At 37.9% G+C, this 25,802-nt stretch overlaps 1 protein-coding gene across 3 annotated transcripts; it reads right to left on the bottom strand.

Annotated features, from left to right (window-relative positions):
- Olfr1033 (olfactory receptor 1033) lies at positions 1-24,169 on the bottom strand. Of its 3 annotated transcripts, NM_146578.3 has the most exons (3): positions 24,079-24,169; positions 9,915-10,032; positions 1-3,534 (listed from the first exon to the last, which is right to left on the bottom strand). In NM_146578.3, the coding sequence occupies exon 3, from the start codon at positions 3,490-3,492 to the stop codon at positions 2,560-2,562; it is 933 nt and encodes a 310-aa protein (NP_666789.1). In that variant the 5' UTR covers positions 3,493-3,534; positions 9,915-10,032; positions 24,079-24,169; the 3' UTR covers positions 1-2,559. The 3 variants fall into 3 exon arrangements, with proteins under 3 accessions (NP_666789.1, XP_006499620.1, XP_011237867.1); XM_006499557.2 differs by lacking the exons at positions 9,915-10,032; positions 24,079-24,169 and adding an exon at positions 22,385-22,905 and having other exon boundaries at positions 1,478-3,534; XM_011239565.2 differs by lacking the exon at positions 24,079-24,169 and having other exon boundaries at positions 1,478-8,847; positions 9,915-10,240.
- Positions 24,170-25,802: the final 1,633 nt, after the last annotated feature.

The raw sequence follows: 25,802 nt of genomic DNA, 5'->3' as shown, positions 1-25,802 counted from the left end.
GTAAGAACAAAACTTTATTACAGAAATGAGTATCATCTAGAAAAACAATAGAGTCTATAATTTACAGAAAAGAAAATTTTCTTGAATTAACATTTAATTTTTTCATAAAGATAAACAACAAATTGTACATTATTGAATTACTTATTCCAATTTTATTTTAAAAATATACCCAAATCCATGCTTGTATATTTTAAAACAAGCCGGACAGTGGTGGTTCACGCCTTTAATACCAGCACTTGGGAGTCAGAAGCAGGCAGATTTCTGAGTTTGAGGCCAGCCTGGTATACAGAGTTAAGTACCAGGACAGCCAGGGCTACACAAAGAAACGCTGTCAAAACAAAACAAAACAAAACAAAACAAAACAACACTAAAACAAAACAAATAATAAAACAAAATAAACAGCCTAACAAATTCTTTTGATAACAAATAACTCCATGAAAATGTACTAATTTTCTTTGCAAGGTTTCGCCTATAATTCCTACATCCAAATGTTACAGTCTCTACTTCAACTATCCCAAAACACACTGACCTACCTTGATGGAGAAAGAGAAAAGAAAATGATAATTTCTCAATATTTATTCTATAGTCTTGCTCATTAAGAGCACTGAGATAATCTCCCAAAGGTACTACTAAAATAATTATGGAAGAAATGATGACTGAAATACTAGCAATGTCTCCTGGGTAGAAGTGCAGTAGACTTGTTAGAATAACTGTTCTGAAAGCCTAGAGATCCATATTCTTGACATCATCCTGTTTGTTTCCCACTGGCACATGCTTCTGTCCACTTTCCTTCATAAAATGGCAATTATAGATCTAAAAAATGGATGTCCATCCTTCTATGTAACTACTCTGAAAAGCACAGTGTGCAAAGATAAATGATTTCAACAATGCATGCTAGATATATCTTTGTGTCAATTTCGGATGTCAAATACAGGTTCAAAGTATGAAGTCACTTGGAAGAATTTGGGTAAATGGACAAGACTACAAGTATCCAGGAAATTAGGAAAGGAACTATTAGGTGAAGCACATCAGTAATCAAAACTACAGTTTTAATAATTTGTATGAAATTATGCAAAAAATATCCTTTTATACAATTTTGATATATAAAGAACTTAAAATTTTTTATAGTGTGTTTGTGATGATCTCAGCATGTCTGATTATCCATATCTTTCAACATTAATTGCATGTGAAGAATGAAAAATATAATCTTACTTTAACAATATCTAAGTTCCTTTATAGGATTATGTCTAGTATATCCTGAAATTTGAGAAAAATATGAATATATAAAATAACAATGAGGGAATATCTTTAAGCCCAGTTTAAGCTGATGACAAGCTGAGAAAAAAATTAATGATCTTCATCAACTTTTAACTATATTCTATGTCAGTCTTGTCTCCTAAGCTAAGGAAAGAATTGTACTTAGTCAGTTTTTTCCTCTGCATCCTTCAGCATCCGAAACTGAAATGTCTTAAACTTCTTCATGCTTATTATAAATAAAGTTTATTGTATGACCACATTTGCACCAATAAATTATGACATAATATGTAATAGCTCAAGAAAAAAACTGAAAAGAAGAAAATATGCAACATAATTTACACTTGTTTATCTGTGTATTTCTATACCACAAGCTGTTTTTAAAGAATATAAATTTGAATAAAGTAAGCTGTTAAATTATCTTCACATTCTTGTATTATTTAAGAGAACAATATGAAATATATAATTCTGCATTAAATTTGTTTGACAGATTCCAATACAATTTTTAAAACATTAATAATTCTGAATAATTTTTTCAAATTCTAGTGCAAAACTTAAGTTAGTACCAGAGACTGACAAAACAGTCTAGAGGAATGCCAGCTTAATTTACTAAGTTAATTCAAAAGGACATATATTATACAAGTACATATCTACTCTCAACTACTACCTGCCTTTTTATCAATCTGATATAGATAGCACAAAGTGACTTGAGAAAAGAAATATATGATCTCATGAATTTTAAAAATGGAAGTATAGAAAGATAATGAGAAACTTACTGTGTCTAAAAATATCTACGAAGGCATTAGACAGGTCAAGGTCTTAATTTTAAAATTATACTAATTAAATAAAACATACCCTAACTTAAAAAAAAAACTGTGAAGAAAAACAAGCCAATAAGCATAGTACAAAATTACTCCTGTTCTCATATAAGAACATAACTTAAATATGTTATCTTATACCTGCCAAAATCAATTTCTAAATAGAAAAGAACCTCAGAGACTTACCTAATACACATTTAAATAAGAAATAACGTATTTTACATTATTATTTAAGTATATTAATATTTAACCTACTTGCCTAAGAGTTCCAAATAGAGTCATTACATGTATTTTATCCATTGGAATCAATTTTCAATGCATTCATCAACAATTCACAATTCACTTTGTTATACTTTAACTTATTTAACTGTTTGCCACATTTTATTCTCCATACCCATGAAGAATCTTAACATTCCTATTCTTATTGTTGACATAGTACCATTTTTTTCCTGACAAACAATAGAAAACAAAACAGGAAATGTTTTATTTATTTTGTTAAGAACTTCTTGGCAATCACTTTGTCCATGGCTTCCTTGACATCCTTGTTCCTCAGACTGTAGATCATGGGATTCAACATGGGGATCACTGTGGTATAGAACACAGCCACCATCTTCCCTTGCTCCACTGACTCCTCAGTGGGTCGTCTGAGGTACATGAAGATGAGAGTGCCATAAAATATGCCAACTGCTGTAAGGTGAGATCCACAGGTGGAAAATGCCTTGCGCCTGCCTTCTGCTGAGCGCATTCTGAGAATGGCAATGAGAATGAACAGGTAGGAGATGATGACAACAATCAAGGAATATGTGAAGTTAATGCCTGCAAGAAATAGCATTGTATATTCTTTCACAAAGGTCCCTGCACAGGCCATCTTGATGAGGGGTGGATCTGCACAGTAGAAGTGATTGATCTCAGTTTTCCCACAGAAGTACAAGCCATAAGTCCATAAGGTTGCAGCCAGACTAGTCAGAAACCCATATATGTAGGGGAAAGAAATGAGTCGAATGCAAACCACCCTGGACATTTTGCTGCCATAGAGCAGAGGCTTTCCAATTGCCATGTACCTGTCAAAAGCCATCACAGAAAGAATGAAGATTTCCACATGAACAAGGGCAATGAAGAAGAAGCACTGTACTAAGCAGCCAGCATAAGAAATTGTTTTTGTCTTTGACAGCAAGTTTTCCAGCATTTTAGGAGTGACATTGGAAGAAAACCACACATCAATAAATGACAAATGGCTCAAGAAAAAGTACATTGGGCTACTGAGCTGTGGACTGATCTTAATTAATATCATCATGCCAATGTTGCCCACCATGGTAACTATGTAGACCATGAGAAAGATGACAAAGAAGAGAACTTGCAGTTCTTTTCTTCTGGTTAATCCCAAAAGGACAAATTCAGTCACATCTGTGAAATTGAGCATCTTCTCACTTCTGCTTAATATGAATTATCAAAGTCTATAAAACTAAAATGAAAAAAATTAGACTTATCAATGTACAGAAATACTTTCTAAACAGAACATTCCTTATATTAGCGGGTAATATTTTTAAAAATGATTATCAGTGTTTTATATATCTAGATATTTTACAAATTTATTCTAAATTGTAGTAATACTACCAACTAAATCATACTAATCATAGTAGGAATAAGCATATAAGCATTTTCTTTCTGTCTTTTCTTTTTTTTTTTTTTAATGGTTTTTCGAGACAGGGTTTCTTTGTGTAGCCCTGGCTGTCCTGGAACTCACTCTGTAGACCAGCCAGGTCTCAAACTCAGAAATCTGCCTGCCTCTACCTCCCAAGTGCTAAGATTAAAGGCATGCACCACCACTGCCTGGCGGATTAAGCATTTTCTGGAAAACATTTCACAAATGTCACATTGTATTTCTTCTCTATGGGAACATAAGCCACATTTCTTGGAGCCCTTGCAAGCCTCATACTTGTATGTATCTAATGGTGAACTGGAACTTTGGATCATCTTTTCTCCACTGACCATGTGCTGTAGTCATGGTCATGTTCATCCAATACTGACCTGAAATTAACGTTTCTGAAGAAATGGTGGAATCTTAGCTGCTATTCCTAACATTTTGGAAGATAAAATTCAGTACTTTTTTTCATTGAGTAATAGGAGGAGATTTTAAATTGTCTTAGCTTCCTAAAGAGGCACTATCCACCTAGCAGAGTTCCAGGACAATAGGTGGACAAAAAAGAATGCCATTAAATTTATTCTTCCTGTTTAACTAACAAACTTGTATAATTCATAGATATATACATGCACATATGCAATCTTACAAAGTCAGTATATTAATGAAGGTAGTCCACTAAAACAATAGACATTCACATCCTACAAAACATAGTTTTATCTACTGAGATCTTGAAGCAGCTTTTAAACAGGGTGCAAAGTGGAATAATGAACTCATTCTACTTTCTGATGAATAAATGCCATGTGCAAAACAAGTGTTATTTTGACAAGTCCATTGAAACTTGTAGCATTATGCCATCTTGAATATCATTTTGTTGTGTGATATATAAGTTCTCACTAGTCACTAGCTAATCTGAAAAGGAAAAGTACAAAACAAGACAGAGAGAAAATTTCATATTTAAGGGAAAACATATAGACTCTACATCATTGTATCATCTACAATGATACCAATTGCTTTTCACTTACTAAATTTAGGAAGAAAATTTACTCAATTATAGTAGGAAAGGCTACCAACAAAAATTACTCAGAATAACTCAGTATGACTCTAGATTATTTGACTAATTAACAGAAATTGAAGATAATTTTGATTAGTATAAAAATTTGAGATAATTTTTATTTTTATTTGATTAGTGATAACTGGTTTAATTAAAAATTAACTAAAAAGTAACAGTATGCATAAAGCCATCTAAAATCTAAATAAGCTACTTTACATGATATGACACAGAGGATTTGTCTAAAAAAAAAAAAAAAGAGTTCTGTATTGATTCCTCCCAACATATAAACTGGAAAGCTTGTAATCCCAATACTCAAATGGTGCATAAGACAGGAACGCTAGGTTTCAGTGTCATCTGTAGCTGCACAGGGAGTTCAAATTCACCCTGGGCAATATGAAACCTTGTTGCTAAATACAAAAATAAATTTAAATAAATGACTAAAATAAATAATTGTCTTAGAATATAGCTTTTATTTATCATAAAATCTGTTAGAATATAATAAAAATATTCTTATATTTGAGAAACAATTATGAACATAGATGGTTTATAAATCTGCAGATCATTTGTTTTCTTATTAAATACAGTATAAGTGCTTCATGTGTGAGTTTCTATTTCTTATTTAAATATTAATAATGGAATTCATGCTTGAAAAGTAAGATCTGATTATGGGGTACCAAGGATGACCTGACCAAACATGAATAATAATAATAATAATAATAATAATAATAATAATAAAGATGTGGTATTACTATTTGGCAAAAGTTTAATTCAGGAAAACCAGAGAGATTGTTCATCAGGAGATAGATAAAAACAATGAATACAGGAATCATATACTCATTCTATGATCACAGGTGTATGACCTTTGTGAAAATGAAGAAAGCACTTGAAGATTATTTAACTGAATTACTTATCATTTAAAGACAAAACCATATTTAAGTGAATAAAACTATGTAGAAGCAAATTACCAATATTGTGAGGATTTCATTTCCAAATCATGTATGAAGCAACAATGAATATTCTACTTGAAGGGTCTGTGTCTGCTGACAGATCTTCACTGAGTGCACATTCCACATCATATTTTCTAGTGTGGGCATGTTTTATGCTAGGTCTCCTTTGATTTAATTTCTCTTCTCTTCAATATGTTACTAAATTAATAGTTTAGTATATGCCAGTCAGTACTACTTAATAATATAAATTTTAAGGTATGTTTTTACAAACATTTCTTATGATAATTAAAATAAACATAATTACTAAATGCAGCCCAACAATAAAAGGTAATTATCAAAATCCACGAGTCCTGGGAATCTATGCTTTATTGTCTATAGCCATTTTATACACAGTTTTCTAAAGTATGCCTATAATGAGTAAAGATAAATGAAATCAAGATGTAAACTTATTTTATCTACCCATTTGTTACCAACCTGAGTATGAACAGAAATATTTCAGCAGCATTTCATATATAAAACCTGAGCACTATGTATGTGGGTGTTAAGCAACATGGCAAATAACTTAAACCTAAAAGATTTATAGAATTCTCCCTTATATTTTCCTTGGGTAAATGGATCAACTTAAATATCCCCCTAGGATAGACCCAGAGGAAGGTGATCTCTTGAGAGAAAGTAAACTCATTACTTTTTAAAAGCAGTTTGACACACAGTTATTTTCCCCAAAGTTCCAATTATTTTGAATGATTTCCTAAATTCTGTTTTATTATTATAGCCAAATATGTGGTTGAAGAATTTACAAATAATAAGATTATTCATCTCATAGTTCTAGTAGCTGTGAGCACCAAAACAAGAAACTGCATCTGAAGGGTCTTGAGCTCTTGAGACCCTACAAACTGACCCTAATGGCACATTAGTTCTGAATACAGAAGAGAGAAATATAAGAAACAGAGCCAAAATCACTTTTCTAAGATAGCTGCTCTCTAGATAGTTCATTGACAGATAAATTTGTAAGTGGATTGTTCAGTTCACATGACTTATCATTCATGACTCATTCAGATCCAAACAATCCTACCTGGTCCTACAGTTTACCACATATGAACATGATTAGCATATGAAATGCCCTCATGCATCATGAAAATGACATTTAACCCTCATAGGTGGTTCTTAAAATCAAAGTACACCTCAAGGTTGAGTCTAAATCCTTTCATGACATTAGCAAACTGTATATAACTCTTCTTTCCAGGCTATGATTTTTGTATACTCAGAGAAGTATGATTGATATATTTTTACCCTTGATTGAATCTACTGTATTTGAAGGATGGGATGATGGTTCAATCTATAAGAGAACTTATTACACAAGCATGAGAACCTGAGTTCCAATCTCCATGTTAAAAACCAGTCACGACCCAGTCCACAAATATAACCCTATTCCTTTTGGGGGGATGGGGGAAGATGTCAATGAAACTTGCTATCCACTAACTTTGAACATCTGTTAGTTTCAGTGAGAGACCTTGTTTATAATAAATAAAATTGGAATAGGGTATGACTCAGCAGCTAAGGGGGCTTTCTTATCTTTTATAAAACATGAGTTTTTTTTTTTTTCTTGCCACCTGTGTTGCATGGTTACAACTACCTGTAACTCATGCACCATGAATTCATTGCTCTCTTTTAGACTCCATAGGTACACACACACACACACACACACACACACACACGTTTACCCACACTTACACCCACCTACACACCCACCACTTCCACACATACACACACATATGTTCAAACACACACAGAGTCACATATGCTTCAATTTTCTACACATGAGGAAGAACATTCTAAACAAATTTCAGTAGTACAGAAACCAAGAGCAACTAACAAGAGTCTTCTTCATGAATTTTTCTGTAGAATAAAAGATATCATATTCATAAAAAGAGGCAGCCTACACAGTTGGAAAACTCTCTGCCAGCTATACTTCTGATAGAGAGTTGGGGTCTAAAACGTAATAAACTCAAATAAATAAAATGAGACATTTAAATAACAGAGTTCTTTTAAAAAGAAACAAAGAAGCTGATAATTTTGTTTAAATGTTCAACATCCTTAGCATTCAGGGAAATGAAAATTAAAATCACTTTGTAATTACATTTACTCCAGTCAGAAAGACTAAGATCCCAAATAAAAATGACTACAAATTCAGGTGAAAATGTAGGCAAAGAAAAACAGTAAACAAAAATTGAAACTGGTATAGCCATTATAGAAGTTCTTCGAAATTTAGACATATATGTACCGTATAATACAGATGTAAAAGCAAAGGACACCCAAGACCAAGTTCTCAGCACAAGGATTTATTTGTTCCAAGGAGACAAAGGTGAGGGAATAGGAAAAGAGACAGAGATAGAGTTCAAGTGAGGAAGAGAAAAGAGCAAGGGGGAGGGTATTTTCCTGGAAGGACAAAGGACTGCTTCCTTCAGACTGAGAGAGAGAGATATGGCCCATAGACAAATAGCAGTTTAAAAAAGTGAAAGGAGAAGCTCTAAATTAGGATTAGGTGTTTAATTTTGATTGGACATGTTATTTATGGTAGGCAAAAGTATGTTTTTGATTGCTGAATTTTAATGCTTTTATAGCTGGACATTGATAGTCAGCTTCAGGAAGAGGATGTGACCAAATAAGGAAACATATCATGGTGTCTAGCCTCAGTAATGTAATCTAGAGGATTTTATCTAGGAAAAGGGAATAGGGGAATATTAAGGCCTGCCAGATTTTATGTTTTCTGTGTTTCGGCCTGTTAGTGTCCCTTTAATAGGTTCAAAGCACATAAGTTGATAAACATAATCAACAATAAATTTATCAAAAACCAAAAAACAAATACCACGTGTCCATCTCATTATGTAACAAGAAGGCTTTTGAAAAAAAAATCCAATCTATCTATTTCTGATAAAAGCCCTAAAGTGGCTAAAAAAAAGGGGAAAATCCTAACATAACAAAATCAATTTATTGTATGCCCACAGCCAATATCAGCCTGAAGAAACTCAAAGCATTTCTATTACAAACAGGAGGAAGACAAATATGTGTACTCTCTTCATGCCTATTCAGTATGATACCTGGAATCTTTAGACTACTGAAGAAAATCAAGAAGACCTGAAAGAAAACAAAATGTCAATGTGTTTTTATTTGAAGACAATGCAGTCTTGTTGATAAAAACTCTTAAAACTCCACTAGCAAGTTTTTGCAGCTGAAAAACATATTCAATAAGGTGGCAGGATACAAAATTAACACAAAAATTAATAAATTTCTGATAGACAGGCAAAAAGAGAAAAGACTTAAGAACATAATACTTTCCACGATAGCCTCAAAAATACATTGGTTATATAGATATAAATCGATAATAGATGATGAAGATGATTGATGGTTATATAGATAGATGATAGATGATAGATGATAGACAGATATGAGATATATAGATGACAGATGGACAGATAGGTTAGATGATATAAGTGTATGATAGACTAATAGACATGATATTCAATGAGACAGACAGTTGATAGATAGAAAAATCATAGATAGATAGATATAGATAGATAGATTGATTGATTGATAATGGAGAGATAATGGACAGACAGATACTTAGATAGACAGACAGATGGTATATATTGATATATAGACATAGATAGATAGATAGACAGACAGACATACAGACAGATAGATAAAGAATAACTCTAAATAAGTATCTTAGCTAGGATTACTACAGTTGTGATGGAACACGATGACAAAAAGCAACTTGAGGAGATTTTGCTTGTTTGTTTGGCTTATATACTAAATTACAGTTTATTTGTGGAATAGAAGGCAGGAGCTCAAACGTAGTAGGAATCTGAAATCAGTTGCATTGCAGAGGTCATGGAGGACTGCTTATGGCTTGTTCCTCATAACTTTCTCAACTTGCATTTTTCTTTTAATTTTATAGAAATAGTCTTACATAATATATTCAGATTACACTTTCCCCTTCCATTACCCTACCCAATTTCTCCCCACATCCCATACAATCTAAATCTACACATTTTTTTGTCTTACAAGAGAACAAGGGATAATAATAAAATAAAGTAAAACAAAACTAACTCATCAGTATAGAAGAAAACAAACAAAAGTAAGGAAGAGATAACCCCCCCAAAAGGTAAAGGAAACAAATTTAAATGTGGAGATAAACTCACACTCAGTCACTGTGAGTTCATATGCAGATGGATGTCATCAACATTTGACTTAGAGCCACAGTTCTCAACCTATGAGTCATGGTCTCTTTGGGGTCAAATGAATTTTCACAGGGATTTCCTAGGACATCAGAAATAGTAAATATTTATATTACAATTCACAACAATAGCAAGATTGCAGTTATAAAGTAGCAAAGAAAAAATGTAATTGTTGTCAGGTCACTACAACATGAGGAAGTATATCTAAAGGTTGTAGCATTAGATATGAAGAAAGACAAATATGCCTCCATTGTTGGTGGAATTGCAAGCTGATACAACCACTGTAGAAATCAGTCTGGCAGTTCCTCAGAAAATTGGACATAGTACTACCTGAGGACCCAAATATAAATATAAATATAAAGTATATTCCTGGGAATATACTCAAAAGATGTTTCAACATATAACAAAGTCATATGCTCCACTATGTTCATAGCAGCCATACTTATAATAGCCAGAAGATGGAAAGAACCCAGATGTCCTTCAACAGAGAAATGGATACTGAAAAGGGGGTACATTTACACAATGGATTACTACTCAGCTATTAGGAACAATGACTTCATGAAATTCTTAGGCAAATGGATGGAACTAGAAAATAACATCCCAAGTGAGGTAACCCAGTCACAAAAGAACACACATGGTATGCACACACTGATAAGTGGACATTAGACCAAAAGTTCAGAATACCCAAGATACAATTCAAAGACCAAATGAAGCTCAAGAAAAGGAAGACCAAAGTGTACATGCATCTATCCTTCTTAGAAGGGGGAACAAAATACTCACAGGAGGAAATAAAAAGACAAAGTGTAGAGCAGAGACTGAGGGAAAAGCCACCCAGAGACTGCCCCCAAATGGGGATCCATACCATATACATATAACAAACCCTGACACTATTGTGGATGCCAAGAAGTGGTGGCTGACAGGAGCCTGATATACCTGTCTCCTGAGAGGCTCTGCCAGAGCCTGAGAAATACAGACGCAGATGCTCACAGCCAACATTGTACTAAGCACGAGGTCCCCAATGGAGGAGTTAGAGAAAGGACTGAAGGAACTGAAGGAGTTCGCAACACCATAGGAAGAACAACAATATCAATCAACCAGATGCCCCGAGCTCCCTGGATGTAAATCACCAACCAAAGAGTACACATGGAGGGACCCATGGCTCCAGCTGCATATATAGGAGAGGATGGCATCAATTGTCGGGCATCAATGGGAGGGGAGGCCCTTGGTTCTATGAATGCTCAAGGCCCCAGTGTAGGGGAATGCCAGGGCAGGGAAGCAGAAGTGTGTGGGTAGGTGGGGGAGCACCCTCAGAGAAGCAGGGCGAGGAGGGATAGGATAGAGGGTTTCCAGAGGGGAATGGGATAGGATTTGTGGTGTTTCTTGAACTTTTCTTTGCATGTTTGTGTTATTATTATTATTATTATTATTATTATTATTATTATTATTATTGATTTGTTTGTTTTGTGCTATTCTGATTTTTTTCATTTTCTTTTTTCTTTTTTTCTTTTTTTTAATTTTTATGCTAGTTTGTTTTTTATGAAAAGTCCTTGGTTTTCAGTGAGTTGAGAGGTAGGGACATTTTGAGAGGAATTGGTAGAAAGGAAACTGTAATCTGAACATATTATATGAAAATTTTCTTTTTCAACAAAACATGATTTGTAACTCACATAAAAGGAAACTTTGAGGTAAAACAAAACAAACACAAATTTCACAGTTATGGCATGTACAAGCCATTTTATCTATAAAAGTGGAGCCTTCAAGATATGCTGATGCAATAGTGATACAAATATTGTAGGAGTTAAAAGCTACTATCTGATTGATTATAAGGTGTACTCCATGAGATGAAACCCATGATGGTGCTTAGGTGGCTTAGAACCTTAGACTTGTTAAGGTATGGGCCTGGAGAAAGCCAAATATTAAAAAACAGCAATAAAATGACTTCTAATGCCATTTTGCTATACTCATCAATGGTGGCACTGTTAGTCATCATCAGAGAAGACTCTTTCTGCTATATATAGAAACTAACACAGAGACCCAGAACTGGGTAATATGCAGAGTGAAACATTTTTGACACTCAAACCCCTCTTCCCAGAACTCCATGATCTAGGTGCAAAAGAGGCAGAAATATTATAAGAGCCAGACAGAGTTGATGACTACAAAGAAAACTCATCCTTTAGGTACAAAAAGAAGATTTGCAGGGGTGAAACCATGATCAGAATATATAGCATACCTTCATAAAAAAGCAGGCCTCTCAGAGATATCAACCAACATTGCACAACGAACTACAATAACACTGGTCACAAACACTCCTGTTGAGGCTGGACAAGGCAACCCAGTAGGAGGAAAAGCATCCCAAGTGCAGGCAAAAGAGTCAGAGGTTCTTCCTCCCTCACTGTTAGGAGTCCCACAAGAATACCAAGCTACACACCATAAGATATATGTAGAGGAACTAACTCCATATCCCCTATTTCAAAGAGTATTATCTGGGTTACTCTTGTATATTATAGGGAGTTTCCAATGCACTATATATCACATCCTCCAAATAATCACCAATTCCAGTAGTCTCTACCAGTACTCTCTCCCTTCCCCACCTGATCTCTTCTTTTCCCATCTCCACCTATGCCTAGTCCATCTGAAAATTCTATTCTATATGCCATTTCCAGGATGACCATTGGACAATATTGAGATTTTTTTTGTTACTTAGCCTTTCTGAGCCCATGTATTGTAACATGATTATTCATTACTTAAGAGATAATATCCACTTATAAGTGAATATATACTATCTTTGTCTTTCTGAGTCTCAGGTAACTTATTCAGGAAATTATTTTCTATTTCCATTCATTTGCCTGCAAATTTAATGCTGTCTTTTTTTTTAAACACCTGAGTAATACTTGATAGTCTAAATGTACCTATTTTTTAAATATATTGTTCAGTTGGGGGGCATTTAGATGGATTCTACTTTCTGGATTTTACAAATAAAGCTGCTATGATAACAGTTAAGTAAATGTCCCTGTGGAAGAATGGAGCATCCCTTGGGTATATGTCCAGGAGAATTTTCCTGCATCTTGAGGTAGATCGACTCAAATTTTCTGAGGAAACATGGTATTGGTTTCCAAAGTGACTGTATAAGAATTCACTTCCATCAGCAATGGAGGAGTGTTCTCCTTACTCTGTATCCTCACCAGCATGGGCTGTCACTTGTGTTTTTAATTTTAAACAATCTGACAGGTATAAGATGGAGACTCAAAGTAGTTTTGATTTGCATTTCCCTGGTGGCTAAGTATGCTGAATATTTAAGTGTTTCTGAGCCATTTGTTGTTTCTCTACTGAAATTTCTCTGTTTAAATCTGTACCCTATTTTTAAATTGGAATATTTTGTTTGTTGATGCCTAGTGTCTTAAGTGCTTTTTTTTTTTAAAAAGAAAATCCACAATGGTTTATTTGCAAATTGCATAATTACCACAGTAGGAAATCCCAAACAATCTAAACACCAAACCAAAACATCCCCCAAAACTAAGTTTAGCTCAGCAAATTTTCCAGGTTAAAAAAAAATCAACATATCGGGCTGGTGAGATGGCTAAGTGGGTAAGAGCACCCGACTGTTCTTCTGAAGGTCTGGAGTTCAAATCCCAGCAACCACATTGTGACTCACAACCATCTGTAATGAGATCTGACTCCCTCTTCTGGAGTGTCTGAAGACAGCTACAGTGTACTTACATATAAATAAATAAATCTTTAAAAAAATCAACATATCAAATTTAACTACATTTCTGCATATGAGCAAATATACAGAATCAACATGTTAATGAAGTTCCATAATGTATTCTTTAAAGCATAACACCTTTAAGTGTTAATATTTTTGGTGGTAATACAATCTGGTATCCATTCTGGAAATCAGTCTGGCAGTTCCTCAGAAAATTGGATGTAGTATTACCTGAGTATCCAGCTATACCACTCCTGGGCACATACCCAAAAGATGCTCCAACATATAACAAGGACACATGCTCCACTCTGTTTATAGCACCTTACTCATAATAGGCAGAAGCTGGAAACAACACAGAAGTCCCTCAGCAGAAGATTAGATACAGAAAATGTGGTATATTTACACAATGAAGTACTACTCAGCTATTAATAACAATGACTTCATGAAATTCACAAGCAAGTGGATTGAACTACAAAATATCATCCCAAATGAGGTAACCCAGACACAAAAGACCACACATGGTATGTACTCACTAATAAGTGGATATTAGCCTAAAAGATCAAAATGCCCATGATACAACCCACAGTCCATATGGAGCTTAAAAGTAAGAAAGACCAGGATGTGGATGGTTCAGTCCTGCATTAAGAAGGGAACAGGTTGATCATGAAAGATGGAGGTACAGGGGAACTAGAAGGGAAAGAGGAGAGAAAAGAAACAAGGGATGGCAACATCGGGTACTGGTGGGGACAGGAAAGAAGTACAGAGGGTCAGGAAATCGAATAAAAATATGAAGCGGGAGGGATGAGGAACTGGGGATAGACACTGGAGGGTCCCAGACACCAGGGAAAATAGATGCTCCCTGACACAATGAGGATGACTTTAGCTGAAATTCACAGAGAAGATGGAGGTAGAACCTGTAGAGACCACCACTAGTAGATAGGCAGGGCCCCGGTAGAGGGATAGGGCCACACATCCATCTCAAACATGTTCCTGTCCAAAGGAAGAACAGGAACAAAAGTGGAACAGAGACTGAATGAAGGTTCATCTAGGGACTGCCCCACCTGGGGATCCATCCTGTCTGTAGACACCAAACCCAACAAGTTGCTATTGCAGAGGCATTTGCTGACAGGAACCTAGTGTGGTTGCTCCTTGAGAGGTTCAGCCATCAACTGACCAATGCAGACGTGGATGCTTGGAGCCAACCATCAGACTGAATTCTGGAACCCTTGTCCAGGAGCTGGCAGAAGTACTAGAGGAGCTGAGGGGGATTGCAAACCCACAGGAAGAACAACATCAGTTGACTGGACCACCCAGTGCTCCCAGGGACTAGACCACCTACCAAAGAGTGTACAAGGAAGAATCCATGGCACCAGATACATAGGTAGCAGAGGATGACCTTGTCTGTCATCAATGTGAGGGGAGACCCTTGGTCCTGTGAAGGTTTGATGCCTCAACAGAGGAGGATGCTGGAGCAGCTGGGTGGGAGAAGGTAGGTGGGTAGGAGAGTGCCCTCATAGAGGCAAAGGGGAAGGATGAGAGGTAGGTTGTGGGATGGAGGACCTGTGGAGGGGTAACCAGGAAGTGGGATATAATTTGATATGTAAATGAATAAAATGATTAATAAAAAAGGGGGAGTGTTAGACTTTGTCAAAGGCTTTTTCAGCATCTAATGAGATGGTCATTTGGGTTGTGAAATTGGTACTGAGAGGGAGGGGAAATTGTAGTTAGAGTATAATATATAAAAGAATTTAAAATATGAAATGAATCTATAGTATGTAAAAAAATTTATAAAAAATGAGAAAATTATTTTCAATAAAATTAAAGAATTTATTTATAAGAAAGCACCCCCTTCTCCCTTTCAATTTCCACCTGGGCAGATAATCAGTGTGTCTGTCCAACTGAAGACCCCACAGTCTGAAGGCCTCCCAGGAGATCTGCTGCACCTAAGGCAACAGAACTCAGGACAACAGACATTGACATGTGTCCTCATCCTAAGACCCCACAGTGTGAAGGCCTCCCAGGAGATCTGTTAAAGCCAGGACCACGGGTCTCCCAGGAGACCTGCAGCAACTCACAGACAAAGAAGACACCCAGGTAAGTTAACACCAGAGACAACCAGATGATGAGAGGCAAGCAAAAGACCATAAGCAATAGAAGCCAACATACTTTGGCACCATCAGAACCCAGTTCTTCCACCACAGGAAGCCCTAGATATTTCTTTTCTTTTTTTTTTTTCTTTGTATTTTTTATTAGATATTTTCTTTATGTACATTTCAAATGTTATCCCTTTTCAGGTTTCTTCTCCGAAAACCCCTTATCCCCTATCCCCTCTCCCTGTTTACTAACCAACCCACTCCAGCTTCCTGGCCCTGGATTTCCCCTAAATTGGGGCATAGAGCTTTCACAGAACGAGTGTCTTTCATCTCATTGATGACCTACAGGACCATCCTCTGTTACATATGCAGCTGGAGCCATGAATCCCTCCATGTGTAGTCTATGGTTGGTGGTTTAGTCCCTGGGAGCTCTGGGGGTACTGGTTGGTTCATATTGTTGTTCCTCCTATGGAGCTGCAAACACCTTCAGCTCCTTGGATCCTTTCTCTAGCTCCTCCATTGTGGGACCCTGTGCTCAGTCCAATAGATGGCTGAGAGCATCCACCTCTGTATTTGTCAGGCACTGGCAGAGCCTCTCAGGAGACAACTCTATCAGGCTCTTGTTAGCAAGCACTTCTTGGCATCCACAACAGTGTCTGGATTTAGTGACTGTATATGGGATACATTCCCAGGCATGGCAGTCTCCTTCTGTATATACTCCAGACTTTGTCTCTGTAGTTCCTTTCATGGGTATTTTGCTCCTCTTCTAAGAAGGACCAAAGTTTCCTTCTTCTTGAGCTTCAAGTGATCTGTGAATTGTATCTTGGGTATTCTGAGCTTCTGGGCTAATATCCAATTATCAGTGAGTGCATACCATGTGTGTTCTTTTGTGATTGGGTTACCTCACTCAGGATGATAATTTCTAGTTCCATCCATTTGCCTAAGAATTTCATGAAATCATTGTTTTTAATAGCTGAGTATTTGGATATTTCAACATACCTAAAAATTATGATGCTGACCTAAAATCCTGTATTCTGATGATAACTGCATCCTGTAAAGAAGATATAAATAACTCACTGAAAGAAATACAGGAAAAACAGGTAGAAACCCCTAAATAGAAAACAAATAAATCCTTTAAAAGAATACAGGAAAACACAGTGAAACAGGTGAAGTAATTGAACAAAGTGGTCCAAGACCTAAAAATGGAAGTAGAAACAATAAAGAAACCATAAATGGAGACAACCCTGGAAATTGAAAGCTTAGGAAAAAGTTAGGAGCACCACTAATAGAATCTAAGAGACAAAAGTGAGAATCTCAAGTGTAGAAGATACCTTGGAAGATAACACAATGAACTAAGAAAATATAAAAAATGTTAAAAAAAAACAAAAACCTACTAACCAAAACATCCAGGAAATCTAGAACACAATGAAAATACCAAACCTAAGAATAGTGGGAATAGAGGAGAAAAGACTCTCAGTTCAGAGGGCTATAAAACGTCTTCAACAGCCCTTCTGGCCCAGCCAGCACCTGGGTAGCTAGGGCGCTGAGTCTGCTGACACCTGCCAGCTACCCACAAGAACCACCACAGGATCTTAAGACCTCTGGTGAGTGGAACACAGCTGCTGCTCCAATCCAATCATGCAGGACCTGAGACTGCATTAATTAGGGAAGCAGAAAACCTGGCCTGATCAGGGGTACAAGTCGCTTCTGATCCACACAAGCACAGGGATACCTTGGGCATGGAGTCTAAAGACACCCATAAGGTATACACAGGACCCTCAACGGGATCTGAAGACATCTGTGAGTGGATCACAACTTCTGCCAGGAGGCAAGTTCAAACACCAGATATCTGGGCACCTTCCCTGCAAGAGGAGAGCCTACCTGCAGAGAGTACTCTGAACACTGAAATTCAGGAGAGAGTTAGTCTCACAGGTCTGCTGAAAGAGGCTAACATAAACATCTGAGGAACAAGATCTAACCAGAGACAACTACAACAACTAACTCCAGAGATTACCAGATGGCGAAAGGCAAATGTAAGAATCTTACTAACAGAAAACAAGACCACTCACCATCATCAGAACGCAGCACTCCCACCCCACCCAGTCCTGGGCACCCCAACACACCCGAAAAACTAGACCCGGATTTAAAAGCATATCTCATGATGATGGTAGAGGACATCAAGAAGGACTTTAATAACTCACTTAAAGAAATATAAGAGAACACTGCTAAACAGGTAGAAGACCTTAAAGAGGAAGCATAAAAATCCCTTAAAGTATTGCAAGAAAACATGACCAAACAGGTGATGGAATTGAATAAAACCATCCAAGACATAAAAAGGGAAGTAGACACTATAAAGAAAACCCAAAGGGAGGCAACGCTGGAGATAGAAAACCTAGGAAAGAAATCTGGAACTATAGATGCAAGCATCAGGAACAGAATAGAAGAGAAGGAAAAGAGAATCTCAGGTGAAGAAGATTCCATAGAGAACATTGGCACAACAATCAAAGAAAATATAAAATGCAAAAAGATCCTAACTCAAAACATCCACGAAATCCAGGACACAATGAGAAGACCAAACCTACTGATAATAGGAGTAGATGAGAATGAAGATTTTCAACTTAAAGGGCCAGCAAATATCTTCAACAAAATTATAGAAGAAAACTTCCCAAACCTAAAGAATGACATGCCCATGAACATACAAGAAGCCTACAGAACTCCAAATAGACTGGACCAGAAAAGAAATTCCTCCCGACACATAATAATCAGAACAACAAATGCACTAAATAAAGATAGAATATTAAAAGCAGTAAGGGAAAAAGGTCAAGTAACATATAAATGCAGACCTATCAGAATTACACCAGACTTTTCACCAGAGACTATGAAAGCCAGAAGATTCTGGACAGATGTTATACAGACCCTAAGAGAACACAAATGCCAGCCCAGGCTACTATACCCAGCCAAACTCTCAATTATCATAGATGGAGAAACCAAAGTTTTCCACGACAAACCAAATTCACACATTATCTTTCCACAAATCCAGCCCTTGAAAGTATAATAACAGAAAAAAAATACAAGGACGGAAAACATGCCCTAGAAAAAGCAAGAAGGTAAACCCTCAACAAACCAAGAAGAAGACAGCCACAAAAACCAAATGCCAACTCTAAAAACAAAAGTAATAGGAAGCAACAATTACTTTTTCTTAATATCTCTTAATATCATTGGACTCAATTCCCCAATAAAAAAACATAGACTAACAGACTGGCTACATATAAAGGACTTAACATTCTGCTGCTTACAGGAATCCCATCTCAGGGAAAAAGAAAGACACTACCTCAGAGTGAAAGGCTGGAAAACAATTTTCCAAGCAAATGGTCTGAAGAAACAAGCTGGAGTAGCCATTCTAATATCAAATAAAATTGACTTCCAACCCAAAGGTATCAAAAAAGACAAGGAGGGACACTTCATACTCATCAAAGGTAAAATCCTCCAAGAGAAACTCTCAATTCTAAATATCTATGCTCCAAATGCAAGGGCAGCCACATTTATTAAAGAAACTTTAGTAAAGCTCAAAGCACATATTGAACCTCACACAATAATAGTGGGAGACTTTGACACCCCACTTTCATCAATGGACAGATCATGGAAACAGAAACTAAACAGGGACACAGTGAAACTAACAGAAGTGATGAAACAAATGGACTTAACAGATATCTACAGAACATTTTATCCTAAAACAAAAGGATATACCTTCATCTCAGCAACTCATGGTAACTTCTCCAAAATTGACCATATACTTGGTCACAAAACAAGCCTCAACAGACACAAAAATATTGAAATCATCCAATATATCCTATCAGACCACCATGGAATAAGGCTGATCTTCAATAACAACATAAATAATGGAAAGCCAGCATTCATGTGGAAAATGAACAATACTCTTCTCAATGAAGGAAGGAATAAAGAAAGAAATTAAAGACTTTTTAGAGTTTAATGAAAATGAAGCCACAACATACCCAAACTTATGGGACACTATGAAAGCATTTCTAAGAGGGAAACTCATAGCTCTGAGTGCCTCCAAAAAGAAACTAGAGAGAGCACAAACTAGCAGCTTGACAACACACCTAAAAGCTCTAGAAAAAAAGGAAGCAAATTCACCCAAGAGGAGTAGATGGCAGGAAATAATCAAACTCAGGGCGAAATCAATCAAGTGGAAACAAGAACTATTCAAAGAATCAATCAAAGAGGAGCTGGTTCTTTGAGAAAATCAACAAGATAGATGAACCCTTAGCCAGACTCACTAGAGGGCACAGGGACAGCATCCTAATTAACAAAATCAGAAATGAAAAGGGAGACATAACAACAAACCCTGAATAAATCCAAAACACCATCAGATCCTTCTACAAAAGGCTATACTCAACAAAATTGGAAAACCTAGATGAAATGGACAAATTTCTAGACAGATACCAGGTACCAAAGTTAAACCCAGGATCAAGTTAATAATTTAAACAGTCCCATATCCCCTAAAGATATTGAAGCAGTCATTAATGGTCTCCCAACCAAAAAAAGCCCAGGACCAGCTGGGTTTAGTGCAGAGTTCTATCAGACCTTCAAAGAATATCTAATTCCAGTTCTGCACATTCTATTCCACAAAATAGAAGTAGAAGGTACTCTACCCAACTCATTCTAAAAAGCCAAAATTACTTTGATACCTAAACCAGAGAAAGGTCCAACATAGACAGAGTACTTCAGGCCAATTTCCCTTATGCATATCAATGCAAAAATACTCAATAAGATTCTCTTTAACTGAGTCCAAGAACACATGAAAACAATCATCCATCCTGACCAAGTAGGTTTTATTCCAGGGATGCAGGGATGGTTTAATATACAGAAATCCATCAACATAATCCATTATATGAACAAACTCAAAGACAAAAACCACATGATCTTCTCCTTAGATGCAGAGAAAGCATATGACAAAATCCAACACCCATTCATGATAAAAGTCTTGGAAAGATCAGGAATTCAAGGCCCATACCTAAACATAAAGCAATCTACAGCAAACCAATAGCCAACATCAAAGTAAATGGTGAGAAGCTGGAAGCAATCCCACTAAAATCAGGGACTAGACAAGGCTGCCCTCTTTTTCCCTACCTATTCAACATTGTACTTGAAGTCTTAGCCAGAGCAATTCGACAACAAAAGGAGATCAAGGGGATACAAATTGGGAAAGAAGAAGTCAAAATATCACTTTTTGCAGATGATATGATAGTATATATAAGTGACCCTAAAAATTATACCAGAGAACTCCTAAACCTGATAAACATCTTCAGTGAAGTAGCTGGATATAAAATTAACTCAAACAAGTCAATGGCCTTTCTGTACACAAAGAATAAACCGGCTGAGAAAGAAATTAGGGAAACAATACCCTTCTCAATAGTCACAAATAATATAAAATACATTGGCGTGACTCTAACTAAGTGAAAGACCCTCGAGGTGAGACCCTCACTCAGACACTCAAGTCCCGGGACAGCCGCGTACCCAAGAAGACACTGAGACCATACATAAAATGTAGAAGGCAAGATTTAATAAGGCAGCAACATGAAAGCACACAGACCAGAGCTCTGGGGTCGAAATAAAGCAGCAACATGGAAGCACACAGAGCTCTGGGGTCGAAACTCATACACCTTAGCACAGGGTAGAGGAGTCTCGACGGACAGCCAAAATTTTTCACAGGCTTATATAGTAAAACTCAAAGGGGGGAGAACTGGGCAGAGAAAGTACAAGTTTACATCACTAGGGAGTTCTGCCAAAGGAATCTACGTAACTAAGGAGCCATGTCCTCCTCATTTATTTTGAGGTTGTTCCAGGAGGCCTTTATCTCAAAAATGTTCTTGGAACAGTCTTTAGTTGGGAGGGTTCGAACTTTAGGGTGAGGAGTTTTGGGGTGAAAAGTTTAGGAGTGTTCTGGGAACAATCTCTAGATGGGAGGGGGTTGGGGTGAAAAAGAGTTCAGTAAAAATTTTTATTCCTCATTCCCCACTTTTTCTTGTAAGTAATTCTAATCTTAGAATTTCAGAAGTCTATATCTCTATGTGGAGAATACTGCATTTACTCTATCTTTAACATGGGAACAAAAACAGAATAAGGCAGATTAGTAAACAGAACTAGGCAGGGACCCTTTTAGTGAGGCTTGAGGGTCTCAGCATGACGCAGGTGTACGTAGATCAGATCTCTGGCTGGAACTGGTGAGTTGTCCTTGGGGTACCTGGCTCGTTCACTGTAGCCAGTTGTGACCAGACTTCTTTCTGCACCACCTGCAAGCCTTTTAACTTAACATACAGATCATTATTATAACAACATAGGTTTAAACACATCATTTAAGACAGTGATGGGCACAGGAGCCCCATAAAGGATCTCAAAAAGAGTAAAACAAAACTGAATCAAGAGGGAGTATTCTCAGTTTTAAATAGGGCAAGGGGAAGGAGTACCAAGTAAGTCTGTGCCAGTCTCCAGGATTAATTTTGTCAAGGTCTGTTTAGAGTTTTATTTATTATTTCTATCTGTCCTGAGTTCTGAGGTCTGTACACATAATACAATTTTTATTTGACCTCTAAATACTTGGCCACACCCTGACTTACCTGGGCAACAAAGGCAGGACCATTATCTGACACTATTGCTTTTGGCACTCCGGACCTTGGAAAATTTTCTTTAACAATCTTCTTGATGACTATCTGAGCAGTCTCAGTTTTACAAGGAAAAGCTTTTATCCATCTTGAGAACGTTCACAAAAACTAGAAGGTATTCATACACATATTTTTTCCAGTAAAGTCTATTTTTCAGTAGATGTCAGGTCTGTCTTCTCATGAGAGGACTAGTTTTCTTTTTTCAGTTTTTACTATTTTATACAGGGTTTTTTTTACCAGTCTTAATTTGTCTATAACTTGATAGTCTTCAGACTGTCAGGATCATTGCTCTTTAGGATGCCTGGGCGGTTAGATTTGCCATCTGATTTTTTTTTTTTTTTTTTTTAGCCACAGCATCTTAGGTCTTTCTCTGCAGATGTCAACAGTTCTCTTTGTCTATATATATAGAGCTTGTATTAAAGCCACAAGTTTAGCTTTCTGGGCTGAAGTCCCTTTAGGGAGGCTGCTGGCCTAGATCACTTGCTTTCTGTCCATCACTGCACTGCTGTCCCCGCCTTCCGCTTACCCTCAACCTCCAGGCTACTGCCATCCGTGTACCAGCTCAAACTCTCAGGCCAAGGCTGATCTGATCCTTCAGATCATTTCGAGTATGAGTTCCTTCTGCCAGAATGTCAGCACAATGATGAGTAGGTGAAGTCTTAGGCAGTAGTGAAATTGAGGATAGCAGGGGGAGTGAAGGTCACTCGTTCAGTCAACAAAAAGCTCTGACAATGTGTCCATCGGTCAGGGGAACAGTTGGATAATGTTTTCAAGAGCGTTAGTCAGCCATCGGTCATGGGGGCTGAACCACACTTTCTAGGACATGTGCCAAGTTTTGTCTCAGAGTCAATTTATCTGCGTCCTTGACCAGAAGCCACTATGTGCAGACAAGCAGGCCATCTTACAGCCACCAGGTCTAATTTCTTACAAGTATGCCACAGGTCTTTTTCAGGGTCCCAATCTCTGAGTAAGAACTTTTTTGGCAATACCTTTGTTCTCAGTCACATCTAGGAGTCCCATAGCTGGGGATAACATTAGGGCAGTCTCAAGAGCATCTAAGGCCATCTAAGATAGTTCCTTTTTTTTTTTTTTCTTTATACGAAGGGCTGTTTATCTCTTTAACTCAGCAAAACTGGAATCCACAATCTGCAAAAGCCCGCAGTGCCCAGGAACTTTTTAGCTTGTTTTGCACTGGTCGGTGGAGGAGTATGAAACACAGTCTCTTTTTTAGCTGCTTCAACAGGTAGGCCACCGGACTCTTTTAAGGACTCAGCTTCTGTGTTAGCACCCCTTTTGTTATCTCTTAAACACATTGATCTTCAGCCAAAAGCTTTCTTTTGTTGCCAGGTACTATCTAAGTTTTCTAATTTTCCTGACTTTTGTGACCAGCATTTTACTTCTCTTATCTTTTTGTCTCACAGCACAGCTCTGATTCTGACTCTGGTCTCTGTCTTTGTCAGCCTCATGTTTCTTTAACTCTTTTTCTTGTCTGACTCTTATTACCTTGGTCAGATTGTTGGGACTTTCTAGTCCCACAGAGACGAGACCCCCATCAGAGCCTGGCAGTTAGATTCACAGGTGCTCCTTACCTTGGACAGAAGCCCCAAGTGGGCGGATGCCTCCCTCACTGGAGCTTAGAGCAGACTCACTGCCAGCAACTCAGGGTGGTGCCACCTTCTGAGAAGAGGGAACTTTAGAGCAGAGACGGGAGTGCAGCTCTCACAGCTGGTTGCAACCGGCACTTATCTTAAAGTGAAAGCAGTTTTTCTGTTAACAAGAGACGACGGGATTGGAGGGACAGGGGAATGAGAAGCTGCCTGGGAACCCGCGGCACCGCTCTTGGCCGGCTACTCGAACAGCCTCCTCTTCTTCTTCTTTTTTTGTTTTTCAGCAGCCACAACATTCAGGCCACTGACTTCTCAGGGACCACCCCTCTTTTGCTCCGGATTTTTAAGCTCATTTTTCTCTAGGCTCCAGGTCCATGGGCGGGACCACTGTGACCCGCTGGCTGCTCTCTGGAATTGGAGTGGGAGGCAGGGCAGCTGTTGATCTGAAAGGAAGTGGTCAGCATAGGGATCTGACAGGATTTTTAGGCTTATTTCAGAAGGCATAACTTAAAAACAGTCGTCAGTCATCAGTCCAAGTCCGAACACAAAGAGACAAAAAAGACACACACAGAAACCGTTTTTCAGGCAACCACTATAGAATCACAGTACCACAGAAATGACAAACACAAGCAAGACCAATACAGGGCATCTTACATGCGATTTCCAAAGACGCTTACTGTCACTATGACCAACCCAAATGGACCTGTCTCCATGGGAAGGTCCCAGAACCTGAGACCGGCCTAAAACCAAACCAAGATAATCAGTCAACTCCTTGGGACCAAAACCAGACCTGAAACCAGACAAATCAAAAACAAAACAGAATCAGAAGGTGGTCCAATGGAGGACACACAAGTGAACAAGACACACAGACATACAGACAGGGAGGGATCTCACTTTACCTCTGACATACAGTGTCTGTGTCTCATGACAAAAACCACAAACAAAAACAAGATAGCAACAGAGAAAAAGAAGACACCAGTATCTCTAAGCACACTCGTCCACGCCTGGACTTGTACAACCAGCCAAGCCAAACGCTATTTCCTGACGGGGGCAGATTCCACATCGACTCCCTTCCTCCTGAAAAACAATTTGCCTGACGGCGGCGATTAGTGACAAGTCAAAAGCACCCTTAGGTGGCCAGCCTACTCTAAACGTTGGCCACTCGGAGGCGCAAAAGGTCTGCCACTGACCCTTTCTGACCTCCACCGACTGGTTGTGGGCTCTGACCCGCACCTCCTTCCAATGCTCCAGAGTCAGAGAAAGGGGAGTGAACACAGATTGTCCCATTTTTAGAAAAACAGTAGTCACAACAAGAGCGGACACGAGACTAAGACAAAAAAGAAACCAGAAGAATCAGATGGCCTCTCTAAGGCCGGCCGATTGAGACCCTCTGCACGAGGTGGGACTCGAACCCACGATCCCGTGACCAGACGCGAGGTGGGACTCGAACCCACGATCTCGCAACAAAACACGAGGTGGGACTCGAACCCACGATCTCGCAACTGGGCACGAGGTGGGACTCTAACCCACGATCTCGCAACCCCAAATGGTCTCTTGGCCTTCAAAGGGGTCCACCAGGCGTCCCTGATCCTCCCCTGTTCCTCCTGGGACGTCTCCCAGGGCGAACGGACGGTGGACACCTGGACACGTCTATCCTTATCCACCCCGCGCTCCCTCTCGGAGTGCGGTCTCACTGAGCATCCGCAAAACTGAAACTGCGATCGCACCAAACTTAGAAACAGAACACAGACATCAGAACACAGACA

This window comes from Mus musculus, chromosome 2, assembly GCF_000001635.26.
Source record: "Mus musculus strain C57BL/6J chromosome 2, GRCm38.p6 C57BL/6J".
Lineage (NCBI taxonomy): Eukaryota > Metazoa > Chordata > Mammalia > Rodentia > Muridae > Mus > Mus musculus.
Note: the sequence above shows the minus strand (reverse complement) of the source record. Positions and strands in the feature narration are given on the sequence as shown.

What these genes read in the sequence shown, in the direction of transcription:
- Olfr1033 (NM_146578.3), bottom strand. Translation starts at nt 3,492, where the DNA reads ATGCTCAATTTCACAGATGTGACTGAATTTGTCCTTTTGGGATTAACC.